The 18,356-nt window shown below is 36.8% G+C and overlaps 1 protein-coding gene across 1 annotated transcript in view; it reads left to right on the top strand.

Annotated features, from left to right (window-relative positions):
* Positions 1-18,356, top strand: part of DNAH7 (dynein axonemal heavy chain 7) — a 255,447-nt gene that overhangs the window by 154,920 nt on the left and 82,171 nt on the right. Inside the window, exons 43-47 of the mRNA XM_057316048.1 lie at positions 1,748-2,078; positions 4,013-4,359; positions 5,861-6,041; positions 8,345-8,530; positions 14,118-14,281. Coding sequence (XP_057172031.1) covers positions 1,748-2,078; positions 4,013-4,359; positions 5,861-6,041; positions 8,345-8,530; positions 14,118-14,281 — 1,209 coding nt within the window. The remainder of the gene's footprint in view (positions 1-1,747; positions 2,079-4,012; positions 4,360-5,860; positions 6,042-8,344; positions 8,531-14,117; positions 14,282-18,356) is intronic.

Below are 18,356 nucleotides of genomic sequence, written 5' to 3'. Positions count from 1 at the left end.
GGGATTCTCTCCCTCTTCTCCAACCCGCCCCTCTCTCTCTTTCTCAAAAAATAAATTTAAAAATCTTTTAAAAAAATTCTCCTTTACCTCAACTAGGATCCCCATCCTGTGGTTACTCTTTCCTTAATAGCTAAAGCCTTCAGATCTCTTTATTGCCAGGTACTCTGGTAACGTAGAAGCAAGTTAGCAGGTCACCTGTTAAGACACCAGTAGTTTAGCTAAAAAATCATCACATGGGATAAACCACAATATGGAAGCTTTCCTGTTCTTGTTCTTGTTCCACAAGATTTCAGCTAAACCAAATTCACAGATAATATGGTATCATGTATCTAGTCCCCCTCAGTTCCCATTATGTCAAGCATTTTGCTGACTCAGAGGGAATCAATATGTGACAAAACATAGCATACCCTCAGGGGCACCTGGGTGGCTCAGTCATTAAGCGTCTGCCTTCAGCTCAGGGCATGATCCCAGGGTCCTGGGATCGAGCCCCGCATCAGACTCCCTTTTGGGGGAGCCTGCTTCTTCCTCTCCCACTCCCCCTGCTTGTGTTCCCTCTCTCGCTGGCTGTCTGTCTCTCTGTCAAATAAATAAATAAAATCTTTTTTAAAAAGTAGCATACCCTCACTTCTAAATGTTGTTTTGTTTTATTTTTTTCCTGTGGCAGTCTTTTTAATGTTTTCCCAGTTACCTATTCCAGTTTGAGCCAGTTAAGCCCTCAGCTGAAGGGTATGCTTCTGCCTTTAGACAGTTATCAGGCTGGTTTGTTACCTACTCCAACCTTCTTTTTGAGGATGACTTCTAAAATGTGTCACCTTTTACTATGAAACATTATGGTGTATCAAATATTTTCAATGAAATGAATTATAAAGAAGAGTTTTCTCTACATATAATGTGTAATTATCCAGAGACCATATATGAATGCAGATACAATGTTTAAAGCATATTAAAAGATTATTATCTTCCTAATCGATTATTATTACTTTGTAATCATTCTGCACACATAAAGTATTGAGTTTTATTATTATTCTATTTGTCATTTTTGTCTTAATAAAAAATTATTTCAAGATATTGAATACTTCCTAAAATCCTTTGCCACCTTTGGCAACATTTAAAATAATATATTTTGGGCCCTGAAATCCGTTTAAAAGATGTGATTATAAAAAGGTTTTAAGGAACTATAGTGTTGTAGAAATGAAGTTCCAAAAGTGACTAATTTTGATAAAGAGCAGCTCCTTGCCTATACCTAGTATATAATATATTTTTTTTAAGATTTTATTTATTTGACAGAGAGAGAGACAGCCAACGAGAGAGGGAACACAAGCAGGGGGAGTGGGAGAGGAAGAAGTAGGCTCCCAGCAGAGCAGGGAGCCCAATTTGGGGCTCAATCCCAGGACCCTGGGATCACGCCCTGAGCCAAAGGCAGGTGCTTAACAACTGAGCCACCCAGGCGCCCCTATACCTAGTATATAATAAATTTAAAAAATAACTTTTGAAATTCTGCTATATGCCTGCATATTGCGCTAGGTACTGGAAATACAGAAATGAATGAGGCATACTTTTGGCTCTTAGTTGTGCACAACCCAATGTTCTAAAGTTAGTAATTTTTGACAAATTGTTATGTGAAAATCTTTCATACCACTCCTTTAGTTATGCCTGGAAAAAAGCCTTAAAAGCTCAAGAATATTTCAATTTTTTCCTTGAAGGATATAGAACAGGATGCCTAACGTCATTTTATGTTTGCTTCCAGTGAAGTCATGAAAATGAAAAAGAGGTATGAAGTGGGTTTGGACAAACTGGATTCTGCTGCATCTCAAGTAGCCACAATGCAAATTGAGTTGGAGGCACTCCATCCTCAATTAAAAGTTGCTAGCAAAGAGGTGGATGAAATGATGGCAATCATCGAGAGGGAGTCTGTAGAAGTTGCCAAAACTGAAAAAGTAGTGAAAGCTGATGAAACGATAGCAAATGAACAAGCTATGGCCGCCAAAGCCATCAAAGATGAATGTGATGCAGACCTGGCGGAGGCCTTGCCCATCTTAGAGTCAGCACTGTCTGCCCTCGATACTCTCACCGCGCAGGTAAGAGGAGCTCAGCCACACACTTGCTGGGACACAGAGCATTGTAGCTCAAGAAAGTATTGTGGGCTACAACCAAGTCTGTCTCTCCAAATTAGTCTCCACATTTGATGCAATCGAAATCATTTTCAAATTGGCAAAAGAATTGCCTAATTGACCTGAAAAAAGAAGTGCATATGCACGGCTAAGAATTCTGGAAAAGGAGAAAGTTGCCAAATTTTCGAACCTACCCTAAAACCTCTGTTATTTCAAGAACTTTGCACAGCAATTTTGCAGTACAGTGGTGGACAGAGGCCTAAGACCTAAGTGTATATTTTATTTCTACAGTGCACCTTTTTCATATTTAGACACTTTGTAATTGGCATACACCTTACAGTAGACGTGATAACAAATCGTGTTAATGTTTGTTAGTATTTGGGTTTTTTTATTTTTGAGATACTTAATAATATGGCCTACAGTGTTATACTTTATAATAACATGTTTTAGATTGGATGAAATGTGGTATTAAAAATTTAGATGTGAGGGGACTATTTCAATTAAGAAAGATAAAGGTAAAATTTTTAAAAATAGTGTTGAGAATCATGCTAAACTTTTGGGTGAGGGGAGACCATTAGATCCCTTTCTTCACACTTTACTCCAATGTAGATTTCAGAGTGATTGAAATTTAAATAGAAGTAATTATACTACTATAAAATAGTAGAAAATGCAGGTCCCGTTTATATCTTGGAGTGGACCAGGACCTTGGATTTCTTAGATGTGAGAGAAATCAGAAAAAAAACTAAGCAAAATGATAATATATATGCTCTGGATACTCATCTGTTTTTCCATAACTAATAATTAGGGTTTTTTTAAGTTATAAATTTTAGTACCTAAAAACCAACACATTTTGTTTGATATAAACATTACAGACAGAAGTGTAGAAACACTGGGGGGAAATATTTGAACTAGATGGCAAACAAAAGATTAATATGCCTCTATGTAAAAAGCTCTTACAAATCAATAAGAAAAAAATACCTGTAAGATAAGACAGTAAATGATATAAAGAAGTAATTCACAAAAGAGGAAGTGCAAATAGTCAAACATATGAAAATATATCCTACCTCACTTGTATTTTTTAAAAAACAGATTAATATAGGATTTCTTTGGTTTATCAGAATGCGTAGCATTGTTGCTGAGAGTAAAACAGGAACCCTTGGGTACTTTCTGGAGAGTAGTTTGTCAATATGTGTCAAAATCTTTAAAAATATACAAAGTTCTTAATTCAACATGGTAATTTTAATAGTAAAAAGAAAAGGAAAAAACATAGCTGGGGTATGAGCATTATGGTTCATATCGATACATGAGAAAGTCATGCAGCCATTAAAATGATTTAAGTGTCTCATAGCATGTAAGGATGTTCACTATACATTACTATTGAAATATGAAAAGTTTTAAAACAGCATGTATGTTATGTATACTATAATTCCAATGGTGAAAATGTAGCATATTCACTAGTTCATAGCATATATACATAGAAAAACCTAGAAGAAGTATAAAGAAAAGATATTTGCAGTAGTTAACTAGATAGTATGGGATTATAGGAGATTTTTGTATGGATAATTTCTCTGTATTTTTCTAATGTTTGCATCTATTTCATAATTTTTAAGAAGCTACAAAACTCTTACTTTGCAACAGCCAAATCTGTTTTTATGTGTTTTTGAAGTAGACTTTATGTCATAAGTAATCTCACATTATATTTCCATTATTCTTTTTTGTTTTTAACTTTCCCTTTGTGATAAACTTCTCAATGCTTATTAACAGAAATCTGTCACTGTCACCATTTCTACCCAATGAACAGAGTGAGTTTCTCTCTTATGGTTTAGTTTGAAAATAAGGAGCCAATTACAAGTAACACATAAACCATTCTTTTTTAATAATTAGCGTGTTGTTATTTCAAGGACATTACAGTGGTAAAATCCATGAAGAGTCCTCCTGCTGGTGTCAAGCTTGTTATGGAAGCTATATGCATCTTGAAAGGCATCAAAGCTGACAAAATCCCTGACCCAACCGGTTCAGGAAAAAAAATAGAGGACTTCTGGGGTCCAGCTAAGAGACTTCTTGGTGACATCCGATTTCTACAGTCACTTCATGAATATGACAAGGACAACATTCCTGCAGCTTATATGAATATAATAAGAAAAAATTATATTCCAAATCCAGATTTTGTTCCAGAAAAGATTAGAAATGCTTCCACAGCAGCCGAAGGTCTGTGCAAATGGGTCATAGCAATGGATTCGTATGATAAGTAAGTACTAACAACAACAACAACAACACCCTGTGTTTTATTTTGGTCATTTAGACACTATAAAACTTAAAAGCTAAGCAGGTGAGAGGCTCTTTGGAAAATCAGGTCTAGTATCTGCTATGTGTGTATGTATTTCCTGGAGGCAAGACTATACCAATTATATAGTATGATACAGTGATACTTAAACATTTTTGGACTCCAGAACCCTTTATACTCTTAAAAATTCTTGAAGACGTGAAAAACTTTTTTTTTTAAAGATTTTATTTATTTATTTGTCAGAGAGAACACAAACAGGGGGAGCAGCAAGCAGAGGGAGAAGCAGGCTCCCCTCTGAGCAAGGAGCTTGATGTGGGGCTCGATCCTAGCACCCCGGGATACATGACCTGAGCTGAAGGCAGACGCCTAACCCCAGGCATCCCACAAAGAACTTGTTTATCTATCATAATAGAAGTTGAAATAGAGATATTTTTAAAAACTATTAATGCATAAAGACATTACATGTTACATAAATAACTTATTCACATTTTTCACAAAAAATTAGAACAGTAGTGGTGTTTTATATTTTTGCAAATCTCTTTAATGTGTGGCCGGTGGAAGACAGCTGGACTCTCAAATCTGCATCTTCATTCAATCTGTTGCAATATATTGTTTCAGTTGAAGTGTATGAAGAAAGTAGAGCCTCACGCAGGTGTTTAGTTGGCCAAGAGAGGATATCAGGGGATGAAGCATGTCTTGGACCACATTTTGAAAACCACTAGTATAATATATATTCTTTGTAAGACAAGGAGTCTTTTCTGGTGATTGTATGAGAACCGCTTATGTACAAAACAGCAAAAATTACTGGTTATTCTTCAAAAAGCAACTATTACAGGATGTCTGTCAAACTCATACACAATTTGAATCATTGCACTTATATGTTATGGACCATGATGTGTTAATGATAAATTTTAATATTTTATCATTTGTTTAGAAAGCTAACATCACTGACCCCATTTTCCAGATAGAAGATAATTTAGATCCATTCTTTTTCTTATATAGTCCCTTCTATTGTCGACATACATATTTATAAGATGGCTGGTTTTAGTTAAAGATGTATTCTGAAATTTTTAAAAAGCAAAATGACATAGATGAAACACCTCACCTCCTAAGAATTAAGCTTAAATGAACTAGTTTTCATAAACACTGCAATATTTTACATGAATAGGCTATTTTCCTTTCGGAAAACCAGCAATATTCATACTGTCAATAATCTACTAATTTATATTAGGTAAAATTACTTATTTGAAAATGTTATCCATATTTGATATCTATTTTAATCCTCCTTTCTTATGTGCTAGGGTCAGGTGTGATAGTTCAATGAAATATAGAATATGGAAACCAGGATAGGTTTTGCATAAAGATGTGTTTTGAGTTTTAGTAAGGCTAGAAAAACAAATTCAGTGATAGAAAGTGCACTACAGTATGAAACGTATATCTAATTTTCTGATTTTACTTTTTGCAGAGTGGCAAAAATTGTAGCTCCTAAAAAGATAAAACTGGCTGCAGCCGAAGGGGAGCTTAAAATTGCTATGGACGGTCTTCGGAAGAAGCAGGCCGCCCTGCGCGAGGTTCAGGACAAGCTGGCCAAGCTTCAGGATACCCTTGAACTAAACAAACAGAAGAAGGCTGATTTGGAAAACCAGGTATGTGATACTATGGACAACTATGGGCAAATCCTAATTACTTTAGTAAGAAGGTTGTTTGCGCCCGCAAGTAACAGCCCAAGTCTCCTGTTTTCTTGCTGGCTGGGGATTGGCAAATGATGGCCCACAGGCCAAATCCACCATTGCCCATTTTTTAATGGCTCACAAGCTAATAATGGTTTGGACATTTTTTTAGTGATTATATAGTAAATGGTTGTATAGATACTTGCCTAATATCATCAGTTTTGCCTCTCAATCCACAAAGCCCCCAATTTTTACTTTTTGGGCCCTTCCCCCACCCTGCCAAAAAAAAGTCAATCTTCTCTATCTTAGATTACCAGAATATTGAGCTAGAGTATTTAAATAATTCTTCATTTTATAGGTAAAGAAATGGAGATCCAAAATATTAAATGACTTAGGTTATGTAAGAGTTAATGGCGGAGCTAGGATGAGAACTCAATACCCAGAACCATACTGTGTCCCATGAAAATTATTTTAAGACTAAAAAGGTGATACTGTTTGTAATAATTAACTGCTCAAGTCTAGTTATGGAAAAAAAGTCAAAATATTTTATATTTTATAACAGTCAATATTTATTGAGTGCTTACTCTGTGAGTCACTGTTGTTCTGGGAACAGTATAAGTTATCTCATTCTCAAAACAGCCTTCTGAGGGAGGTCATCTTTTTGTTTCATGTTGTGGAAACTAAAGCACAGAAAGGTTAAGTAACTTGCCTATGGTCAACCCAGCTTCTAAGCGTGAAGGCTAAAATCTGAACAAAGGCTATCTGAATTTAATAGCTGTGCTCTTTCCCAGACTTTTCATCCCATAGGATATGACCACACATTCTGTATTTATACAAACATGTGACATTGTGCTCATCTTTAGAAATATTACATACCATAGGGCATGATGTCCAAGTGGTCAGTTTTAGTTTAAATAATAGGTGGGTGTGTGGTTTACGGTAAACATTTGCCAACTCTGTTGCATGTTTGAAATTTTTATTTTTTGTGATAAAATGTTGGAAATCATGATCATGTAAAATGAATATATGCTTACATGTGTACTAAAAATCTGCTTTTGGAGGCAAAACTTTAGTTAAAATATTTTTACTTAGTAATTTCTGATGGCAACTTTACTGTAGTCTGATACATGATTCAATTTATTATAAATATTACAGAAAAAAGAATGAAGAAAGAAGCAGGAAAACAGAAGATATTAAAAGAAGGAAAATTAAAAGACAAAAGATGTAAATTTAGGAAGTATCAAAAATATCCCCACTTACACACTGTTGCTTTTTCAAGCCTATGTTTAGATAAACCAACCTTATATTTTATATCTTTTGGTCTAAAATCACTTATTTAATATAAATATGAATAGCTCTAGGAAAAAGTATAAGCCTAATTCTTATTCCACAGTAATCTAAATGCCTCTGTTTTTACCAATTGTTTACTTCCTCTTTTCATGTCAGTCATTTCATTTTGAACCTTAAGCTAACCTTTGCTTACTCTTGTCTTTATCCAAGAAAAATGAGGCTAAGTCACTTACAATTAAACTACAATAATTCAGGTATACTACTGGAATATTGCTATTGCATGGGTTGAAATGGCTTTTCCCCAAGTTTTCCACTTTCATAATTATCCTTTTTCTTTTTTTAATCACATTGCTTAATTACTCATAATCAAATTTGGTTGACAGTCTTCTGCACAAAGTAGGCTCTCAGCTATTGATTGATGTCCTAATTGAAGGTTAATTGCAAGTGTGTGAGTAGGTTGACACAATTTAACAACTTGAAAATTCTGCTTTGCAAGTAAGCATAAATTATTACAACTTTTAAACATTTAACCTTTAAAATTATCATTAAGTCAACCATAAGTTAAATGAGGGGAAGATTTTCATAGAATATTTGAAATAAAATGCATTTAGAGTATTTAAATTTGAGAGAAAACAATTATATTTGCAAGAGAATGTCCTTTATTACATAAGAAAATTTCTGTGTCTCCTGCTGTAGATCATTTCCTTAAATTGAGCTATTCTTGTATTACGTGATGAATATCCACTAAGAATTTCATAAATTGTGTATACTTCTTTTTACTTTGTTACGAAACAAAGTTCTGAAATGTCATGGACTTGCCAGTCTTCATAGTGAGATAGCTCACATTTTTTTAGAGAGTTTAAAAAAAAAGATTCCAGATGAAAGTTCATAATTAAAAAAAGAACTTATCTCGGAGGGCAAAATCTTGCAGAAATTTTCACTTATTTTCTACCCATGGATGTTGATAAACGCTGACTTTTATTTTCAAGGTTGACTTGTGCAGCAAAAAGCTAGAACGAGCCGAGCAGCTGATTGGAGGCCTTGGGGGTGAGAAAACACGCTGGAGCCTTACAGCTCTGGAGCTGGGGCAATTATACATCAACCTAACAGGTGACATCCTCGTTTCCGCGGGTGTCATCGCTTACCTAGGCGCCTTTACATCGAACTATCGACAGGTAAAGGATACTAGTCAATTTCTAAGGGCTCTTCCTGACCCTACCATTATAGCCAATACTAACTAATCCTAGAGGATTTTGTTGGCTTGCTTTTTGGTTTTTGATGAGGGGGGGGAATATTTCCAAGTGATTTCAAGTTGTGTATTTTAGTTATTCTGTAAATTGGCTTGAGAGCTATAAGATGCTATATCAAATATTCTCCTAAAATCCAATTGTTTTAGAAACAAAAACACTGGCTTTAAAAGGTAACATGAAATGGTAGACCCTGATGCCAGAATTTCAGTTCCTAAACAAGTATAAAGATTATCAGGATTTTTTTTTTTACTTTTTTTTTTGGTGTTTATATATATGTGTAATCAGTTACTCTCTTTGAGTCTCAATAATGAATCATTTCAAAAATCACATCATACACTAAAACTTTTAGGGGAGGAAAAGGCAGGTTGGCCTGGAACTGAATCCATAAGTGGCTTCTTTCCTCAGGAAACATGCCAAGTGTCCTGCTTTGAATTACCACCGCTTTGATGGATTCTGCCTCATTCTTTGTGACCCAGTTCCCATTTCTACTTCTTCTTCCTGCTTTTTCCTTCCCCCTTCCTCCAGCCCCTTCCTGAATGAGACCCAGCATATTGTTCAGCTCTGTTTTGAAAAATGGAACTGGAATCCAACCCAGAACATGGCCCTGTCAGAGCAGGAGGAGAGACTTAGAAAAATTAAAAATACTAAAAGAAAAAGGAGGGTAATGAGAATAAGGAGAAGAGAGAAATTGTAAAACATTTGGCAGTACCTTCTGGTGTCAAGCAAGAAGAGAAAGAATAAATGATAACTCACTTTTCTTTTTCTTTCTTCTTCTTCTTCTTATTTTTTTTATTTTTTATTTTTTTTTTGACAAAACATTTGCTTGTACCTGTTCTCAGATGAGCCTTGCTTAATTTAGGGGCTTTCTCTTAAGTAGGGTTGATTCTTGGAGGCCACGGTTTTGGTTTGTTTGTTTATTTTTAACCAAACTGATTTAAAATCTTCATATACATGGTCTTTCTGTCTCCTTGGGATCTGGTCGCCCTTGTCCTGGTGGATGACCTTCATACTCGTCCTCACTGTTCATTTATGTCTTTGAATAACTGTTTGTTGCTATGGCATGAACATCTTGTAGCTCATAGTTAATGTTTAACATGAGACTATATGGTTATAGATTCGTTTGCTCTACGGTTGCAGAGACTGAGGCTTACAAAGATGAAGGGAATAGCTTAGAGCCTCATAGCTGGTTAATGACACCGCAGGAATGAGACTTGTAGTCCCTTGAATTCTAATTTAGCATTCATTCTACTCTCCTACATCAACTTGGAACAATGGAAGGGGTAGCGACAGCCATCCTTACCCTTCCCTGCTGGTTCCCAACACATCCTTGGGCACCTGCACTGGCTCCTGTTTAGCATTCCAGGGCCAAGCTGAAAGTCCCGTGCCTCCCCACCCTGCCTTCTCTGACACACTTGTTCCGAGGCCCTGGATCTTGCTGACTCCACAGACACCCACTTCCACCAGAATGAGGGCTGCTCATCAGCCCGCCACACAAATCCTTCAAGACAGCACCGACATCCAGAACTGAGACCTTGGAGTTTACTGATAGAAGCACAGTGACGCTCAAGCTAGAAGCAGATACAGCCAAAACTCCGAGCTCCTATGAACTCACATCCTCTGTGCTTGTCCCCGATTCAGATAGCCATGTCATCCCATCCAGTTCACCTCTGTGAAGGCTTGAAGGCAATTTCACCCCTTCCTTGCTTCACTATAGCAACCTAGGCTTTTACTTTTCTTGAGTCTCTAATGTTGTTGTTCCTTCCTGTGAATTTGTTCTCTATGTCCCACTCTGACACACACACACCCCTTCTCTCTCTCTCTCTCTCTCTCTCTCTCTCGGGTCAGGGCAGCTGACAGGTTACATCCCATCAAAAGTTTCCCATTCAATTGTAAACATAAGGTTATAACGGCAACTTCAGTGTCTGCCCAGGTGCCCTCCTGGCTTCCTGAACTTTCGTGTCCAACAACCAGCACCTGTGGCTCTTTGTTGGCCAACTTCCCTTGGGTTCTTAGAATCCACTTTGGCTAGCATTTGGAGAGCTAGAATTGCCTTTGGATTTATCTCCCTCTAGGGCTCCCTCTAGAGCTGACAGAGGTGGGAGCGTGAGAGTCGGCCTCCCTTCCCTCTGGTTGGAAGAGCGCTAAGGACTAACTTAGCCACCGTGTGGGATCAAACCAAAGCCACCTGCTGCCAAACTTTGGCCGATCCCTCACCTTTTATTGGCTTCTTCGCGGTCCTTGCACTGCTCCCCCTAGCATCCCTTCCTTAATAAATCTTCATCTGAGTCCGCTTCTGGGTAAGCCAACTAAGACAAAAAAGGCTTCCAACAATCTTAGTTCTTTTCTAGCATCAAAGTCTCTGGATACTCAATAAATAGCTGGATCCCCTCCCTCCAAGCTTGAATCTGAGTAGCTGTTAATTATTCATCAACCCCTTTGTAGAACTTCTGGCACTCTACATAAATAAAACATAGAAAACTCCAATTTGTCTAGGATAGCTGGGCCCAGGGTACTTCAACTGCAGTGCCCATGCCAACCTGTGAAACAGAATCCTACAGTGCCGAAGGACATGTAAGCCCTGGAGTTGAATTATTTGAACTTTCTCATTTTCCCTGCCAACAGTCAAAGTCAGAACTGTGTTGTTGGTGGTGGATATTTTCACCAAGGTGACTCTCCTAATGGTCACTTTTTCATTTCTGCCATCTGTTATACCAGCTGACTACTAGCCAAGGCTCTTGGCTTGTATTTAGAGACACTTGTTCAGAGCACCTCACATCTATTTCAGTTACTGCTGCTGTACCCTTTTAGATGTACAACTGGGCCACTTAAAATTTTAATCCATAAATATGATAACATATATCATATGTCAACTATAAACAACATTACACAGTCACTATTGCTTCTGTTTTCTTTACTTCTTCTCCGTATCATTGACTTATCATGCCAATACCAACATCAAGGTATATTTGACAAAACCTTCAGATTTTCCCCAAAAGTCTGCAGAACACCCTATAGCCTAACAACAGAGAGATCAAAACATGCCAGTAGGAACTGTGCACTAGAAAGCAGAATTCAAGCCAGAAATGCTTTAATCCCCTCCTCCCTACACAGCCACACCCCTTGCTCCTGGTATCAACAACCAAAGCCAACAGACAGCCAGAGGATGGTTTTTAAGTATTCATAAAAGGTGAGATTTTGCCCCTAGTGTTTGCCCTGAGGTGTTACGCCAGCGAACATGTTGCATTACCTGGCAAAGGGCCTTTGTTATTAAGGTTGCTAATCAGCTGAACTTAAAGCAGGAAGGTTATCTTTGGGTTAACCTGGGCTTGATTATAGAATAATATCTTTTTAAAGCAAGAGTAAGGAAGTGCCCCAAAAATGGTAGGGACATGTTAAAAGGACATATAATTGAACTTAAAGTTACTTCTGGCCAAATCAGCAATAAATAATGATAGTAACATATTACAACTCGAATAAAAGATATCACATCTTAAATAAAAGATGTGAGCAAAATGGGTGAAGGGGTTCAAAAGGTACAGATTTCTAGTTATAAAGTTATAAAGTCCTGGGCTGTAATGTACAGCATGGTGACTATAGTTAATAATACTGTATTGTATATTCGAAAGTTACTAAGATCTTAAAAGGTTTCATAAGAAAAACATTTTTGTAACTTTGGTGACGGATGTTAACTAGACTTACTATGATGGGTTCACAATATATACAAAGAGTGAATCATCATGTTGTGACTACTATCATGTTATATGTCCGTTATATTTTTAAGAAAGAGACTAAAAAATAGAAAAAGATAAATGTATAATGACACAAATTAATACATTTTAAAAATGAGTTCCTGACAAAGCTAGATCCTTACAGTTACAAGTGTTTTCCCACAAAATGCCTGTTCGTTACAGCGGGAAAGGGGGCAAGGGCAATGGAGAAGGTGTAATACAGTATTTCACGAGCGCTGCCTCCGTTCGGTTTTGAATCCTGATTAAAAACTCTGAATTCCGTTTTGGGGTAGTTTGCTCAGCCCTCACCCCAACCATTCCCTTCTCAGGCTCTAATACTCCAGGTTATAATAGGCACTCAACTTCCAGAGGCCCTCAGATACCTATGCCCCGGGGCAGCCCTTCTCTGCCGCACCTGTGGAGTTTCTCAAACTACCCATCCCCAGGAAGCCTGTGCAGCCTAGCCAACTGTCCCACGTTCTGCTTGCATATATAACTGCCTGGTACGGTTTCACCGTGTGCGGTTCCCCTGTATCTGGGTGCAGCCTCCTGTGGGGCACCTTTCTCTCAGATGGCAATACAACTAACAAGAAGTTCTGCTTTTCATCTGAGTGTCTTGTGTTGTGTCCCACCATCCAAAGAAGCTTTAATTATACCTGAGATCATACAATTAGGAGACAGAAGCCCGGCAGACAATGCCTTAATCGAGTGATAAAAATCAGTGTCATCAGTAAATGAACAGTTGGAAATCCTGTTCCACTGAGGGGATGCAATGAGCAGAATACGACATCATTTCTATGATATTCCTGCCAAAGGCACATAACCTGAACTGAATCATGAGGGACCATCCTAGAGATGCAGCTGTGGGACATTCTACAGTGTAACTGACGGATCAAGGTCCTGAAAGTCATCAAGTGTCCCTACCCTGTCGTGGCCTTTCCTGGGCAAACCTAAGGGAATGCTGGTGGAGGCTGCTCAGCAGGAGCCCAAGGCAGATGGTGGTGCCCACCATGCCCTCGCAGCCATTACCGCTCCGCACCCACAGCGTTCTCCTCTGCCTGTCGGCAGGTACCGACACCTTGTGTGTCTGGGTCTCCTTCCCAGGTCTCTTCCTGACCTGTATTTCCTCTGGTCATGTCTTTCACTGTTTCTGAACTCTGTGATATGTAACTTCAAATTGGACCTTGACTTCTGACTTTCTGAGTGTGAACTTGGACTTGACGTACCTTTTTGATTCCCGAGCGTCGTAGCACACTGAGCTCCAGGTGGGATGTCCCAAACTCCAATACGTGTCCTGATCCTTCTTGATGCCTGATAGTCCTCCTATGGTCCCTCCCCGCCAGGCATGCAAGAGCCAGAAAAAAATGTTTTCCCTGTTCCCTACCAGTTCAAAGTAGATTTACTTTTATTCCATAATACTGTATTAAGGCTTGCTGGATATTTATAATTTAAAGAAAATGTATAGAATAATGACAATCTCCAACTACTTGGTCAAGTGCAGCTTTAAAATAAAAATTGGCAGTTGTTTTTTTCGGATGCAAAATTCTGACTTGGACTTCACTATTAAGTAATCCATCTAAAATTAACATAGGATATAGTTCATTTTCATTTGAATTCATAATGGACCTCCTAAATTATAATTTGAAAAAATCCGATAAATTGTTTTTGGGGTGCAATTTCAACAATAGCTTGTTGACTCAAGGAATAAAGTGTAATCGAGGAGTTTACAAAGTATTCATTTGGTAATCTCCAGCCTCATTTTCATCTCTGTATATGTCTTAAAGAACCAAATCAAGGAGTGGACCAACCTGTGCAAAAGCAAAGATATTCCCTGCTCTGATGATTATTCTCTTATGGGTATCCTGGGAGAAGCAGTGACAATTCGAACCTGGAATATTGCTGGGTTACCTTCCGACTCATTTTCCATTGATAACGGGATCATCATAATGTAAGGAAAAATACTTTTCTCACACGTGATCTCTATTAATCAGTAGATTTATTTATGTGTGCCTCTTTTTAACAATTACAGCTAGAAAGCTTTTATAGTATTGAAAATTTTTTACTTAAATCATTAATAAGCTAAATTAAATAAGAATAATCACTTCCTTCTCCTAGTAATGTTAGGAAGATTGCATATTAGAGACTGTCGTAAACAATCAAAAACCCTAATGACTTTTGCTTAATTTTTAATCGGCTTTTGGCAAATGGAATAAAACCCTACCATGAGTAAGCGAAGTCCAAAACATTCATTCCTATGAAATTACAGGATTTTTGTTATTGCAGGTGAATGAAGGGTGCATTGGTGGTGGTGGGTTCAAGTGTACCAAATTCTCAGTCCCTGCTGTGCATGGGACCAGCTTCAAAGATCTGGATATATTTCTGATCCTGGGCTGATTGGGACTTTCAAAATACAGTGGATGCTATTCTTGGAATGTCCTGGGTAATAGATAAATCACATGGAAATTGGGCTGAGAGAATACAGCAGGCTCATCCAGTCTCACCTTTCCTGAAGGTCTTATCTCCGAGAAACCAAGGACTTCAGCCTGCTCCAGTCATGATTTGTGTTATTTCCTAGTTCACGTTACCATGGGCCTTCCATCACTGGGCCAGTCTTCCTGAAGGTTTTAGCAGATTAGGAATAGCACAGGTAAACCCTCAGTAGAACACAGTAGCTCAGTTCTGTTACACGACTATTTTAATTAGTTACTAGTTTACTACTGAAAAAGTAGTTGATGTCATAGTACTTAAAGTACAAATGGCAGATGCATGTGAATTTTTAAAATAGAATCAACCAGTACGTATGAAGACTGGTTATTCTTAAATTTTTGTATGTAGTATTTATGAAAATTATTCCACAAGTTAAAACTCTGATGAACATGTTTCTTTACTGCTCAACAAATGATCCTGATATACATATGTATACATATACGTACATATATATACACGTACTTCTTAAGCATTTATTTACTGAATTGTTCTAAAAGGATTTGAGGTGAGTACAATTTGAATATAAAGTAAAAATCTGATGAGACCACCTAAAGGAAATTACAGTAGTTACTTCTAGGTATTTCAGACAAGCTGATCCTTACGTTTGGGCCCTGAATTAAGTTCAAAGCTTTCTAGTAATTAAGGCAAAAAAGAAAAGCTGTGTCACATGGTTCTTATATTTTTAACCAAGTAAGTCATACTTAGATGAACTTTTTCAGGAACTGAACTTAAATTGTAATTTTTTTTTATTAATTTGGAGAAATGACTACAAACTTTTCTTTGGGGAATGAAAATTAAGTACTTGGTACTCTCCTCTCATAATCTAAATTAATCCAGAAGAGAAATGATAGAATCTAGATATATAATAAATATATGCATTAATTGGCCATTAAAACAGATTTTTAAATGCCTTTTAACAAATATAGGATGACAGCCAGTTTTTTAAATTATTTAACAAGTAGGTGGCATGCAGAGAGTTTGTGTTGATGTTTAATGTGAGAATACAATTAGACATTGACATATATGGGAAGTTTCTGAAAGTTTAGAAGCCTACTTTTACTTTTCACAGCTGTACCAATTAACTTCAGCCTGAAGAATAGATTTTTGCTGTTTTTGCTATTGTTATTTTTTTCCCTTTCAGAAAAAAAATACTTTGCTTTTTCCAAGCCCTTGTGAATATAATTGATCATGTCCTGCATAATGGTAGCTCCGTCTTTATTGCTTCAATTTGCAGTTTATATACGTTTGTTCCACCTGGCAGGATATCTACAACCATTATACTCATTGGAGGCTAAATACCTTCTTCTTTTTCAGCAAATAAACGTACTCTTTCTTTTGGGTCCAGTCATATATCAATAATAATAGAACATTGATGAATATTTCTGCATTTAAGATTCCAAACCTTTCAGCGATTATTTTTCAAGGTAACATACTCACATTTCAGGAGAGAAAGAGGTAAAAAATAGTGTTAATGAGCCAGAACCCTTACTTTTTTGCTACTTGCACGTAAAAATGTTGAAATATTAGCAAAAAGTCATGGCAACAACTTTACTAAGAAAGAAGTATTAACATTTTTCATTCTTGGCTTATTTTGTCCATGTCTTTTGGTAACCTTATCCTGAGAGGTTTCAGTAAATAGGTTTAAGGTGATCATTTTGAAGTATCGGCTAAGTATCTTATTGACTTGCCTAGTGCGTTCTTCCATTCCCCAGAGATACTTGCTTGATAATGATAATACCTAATACTGAGCACTTACTAAAGACCTAATCCTGTGCTAAGTGCTTTTTACATACTATCTCAGCTGACTGAAGAGTTGATTATTTAGGGAAACGGGAAGAATCTATAAAATTTAGATAAGTTGGAATATAATTAACTTCTGGAGTTATTGACACCTGAAGGTCCTTGGCTAATCAGAATTTCAAGGGCTAGTGATGACATTAAATGTAATTGGATTGTACCTAAACATTTCACAGGGAAATAGTATTGAGATTGTTTAACCACTCGGTAAATAAATCAGACCTATATATCTAATATAACTCTGCTTTTTAAAAAATGTCTTTTAGTTTTCATTTCTGTAGGAGTCAGATAAATTACATTTATTTCAGTAGCAGTAATAACTGAGAGGAGCACCCACCTTTCACTGTTTTTATCTATTTTTATGTATGTGTGTAAAAAGGGATATAGCAAAACTCTTTGAGATGCATCTCTATTATATATTTAAATTCTGTGTCCTTCCATGCAGACTATTGTGAACATGTATTATCGCTATTAGAAGTCTGTATTTAGCAAAAGCTCCAAAGAGCACCAAATAATAATCCTCTCTAGATAATCACAAAAGAACAAACATACTAAAATTTGGAATGCTGAGTCTATAAAGATTCAGTTTGCATTTGGGAACCACTGATTTTAAAGCATTCCTAGATTCAAAAATGTTGGGTGGAGGAAGTAAGAAGATTGTGTGGAGAAAGATGTCTTGTCAAAAAATAAGGCAAAATAATGAAGAGGAAGTAAATAGTAAATACAGGGCTTGTTCATTTCAAATTCAGGATTTATATTCATCCAAAGAGTGAAGCTGTTTAAACCAATGTGTGTTGCATATAGCTCTCCACAATCATTGCTATTAAAACCAGTGCATTCTTCTCTACCAACCCAGAAGAATGTCTCCTTTGAGATTTCATTCATTTGATATGTTATTCTATAGAAGCCCTAATCTTTAAAAGCAAAATTAGCTTTAAGGGGCTCCTGGGTGGCTCAGTCAGTTAAATGTCCAGTTCTTGGTTTCAGCTCAGGTCATGCGTATCTCATGGGTAGTAAGATTGAGCCCTGCACTGGGCTCCGTGCTCAGTGTGGAGTCTGCTTGGGATTCTTTCCCTCTTCCTCTCCCTCACCCTTTGCCCCTTCCCCAGCTCGTGCTCTCTCTTTCTCATAACTAAATAAATAAACCTTAAAAAAAAAATAAAAGCGAAATTTGCTTTAAAAGAAAAAAAATACTCAAGTCACGACATTGTCCTGCTTTTGAATCAAAAAGATATGTTGGGGGTGTTGTTTGGGGAAAATAAGTTTCCTATAATTGTAACTGGGTATTGAACGGCATCTCTGTGTGTGTAAATATAGAGATAGATACTACTATGTAAATATATAATTGTTCCAGGACAGCACGCTTGAAAACATTACCCTTTTTTCATTGAATTGTTTTTACATCTTTGTTGAAAGTCAGTTGTCCACATATATGTAGGTTTATTTCTGGGTTATCTATTCTGTTCTATTGATCTATTTGTCTGGATGCAAAAACCACATTGCCCTGATTAGTATAGCTTTATATGAGGTCTTGAACTTAGATTATATGCCTTCAAACTTACTTTCTTTTTCAATATTGTTGTGTCTATTTTTTAACCTCTCATTATGAATTTTGGAATCGGTTTTTAAATATCTACAAAAGAACCTTGCTGGGATTTTGATTGGAACTGCATTGAATCTATACAGCAATTTGAGAAAAATTGACAATAAGTCTTCTATAAACACTATATATCCCTGTT

The sequence above is a fragment of the Ursus arctos genome, unplaced genomic scaffold, assembly GCF_023065955.2.
Source record: "Ursus arctos isolate Adak ecotype North America unplaced genomic scaffold, UrsArc2.0 scaffold_1, whole genome shotgun sequence".
Classification (NCBI taxonomy): domain Eukaryota; kingdom Metazoa; phylum Chordata; class Mammalia; order Carnivora; family Ursidae; genus Ursus; species Ursus arctos.
This window is presented reverse-complemented; position numbering and strand designations above follow the sequence as displayed.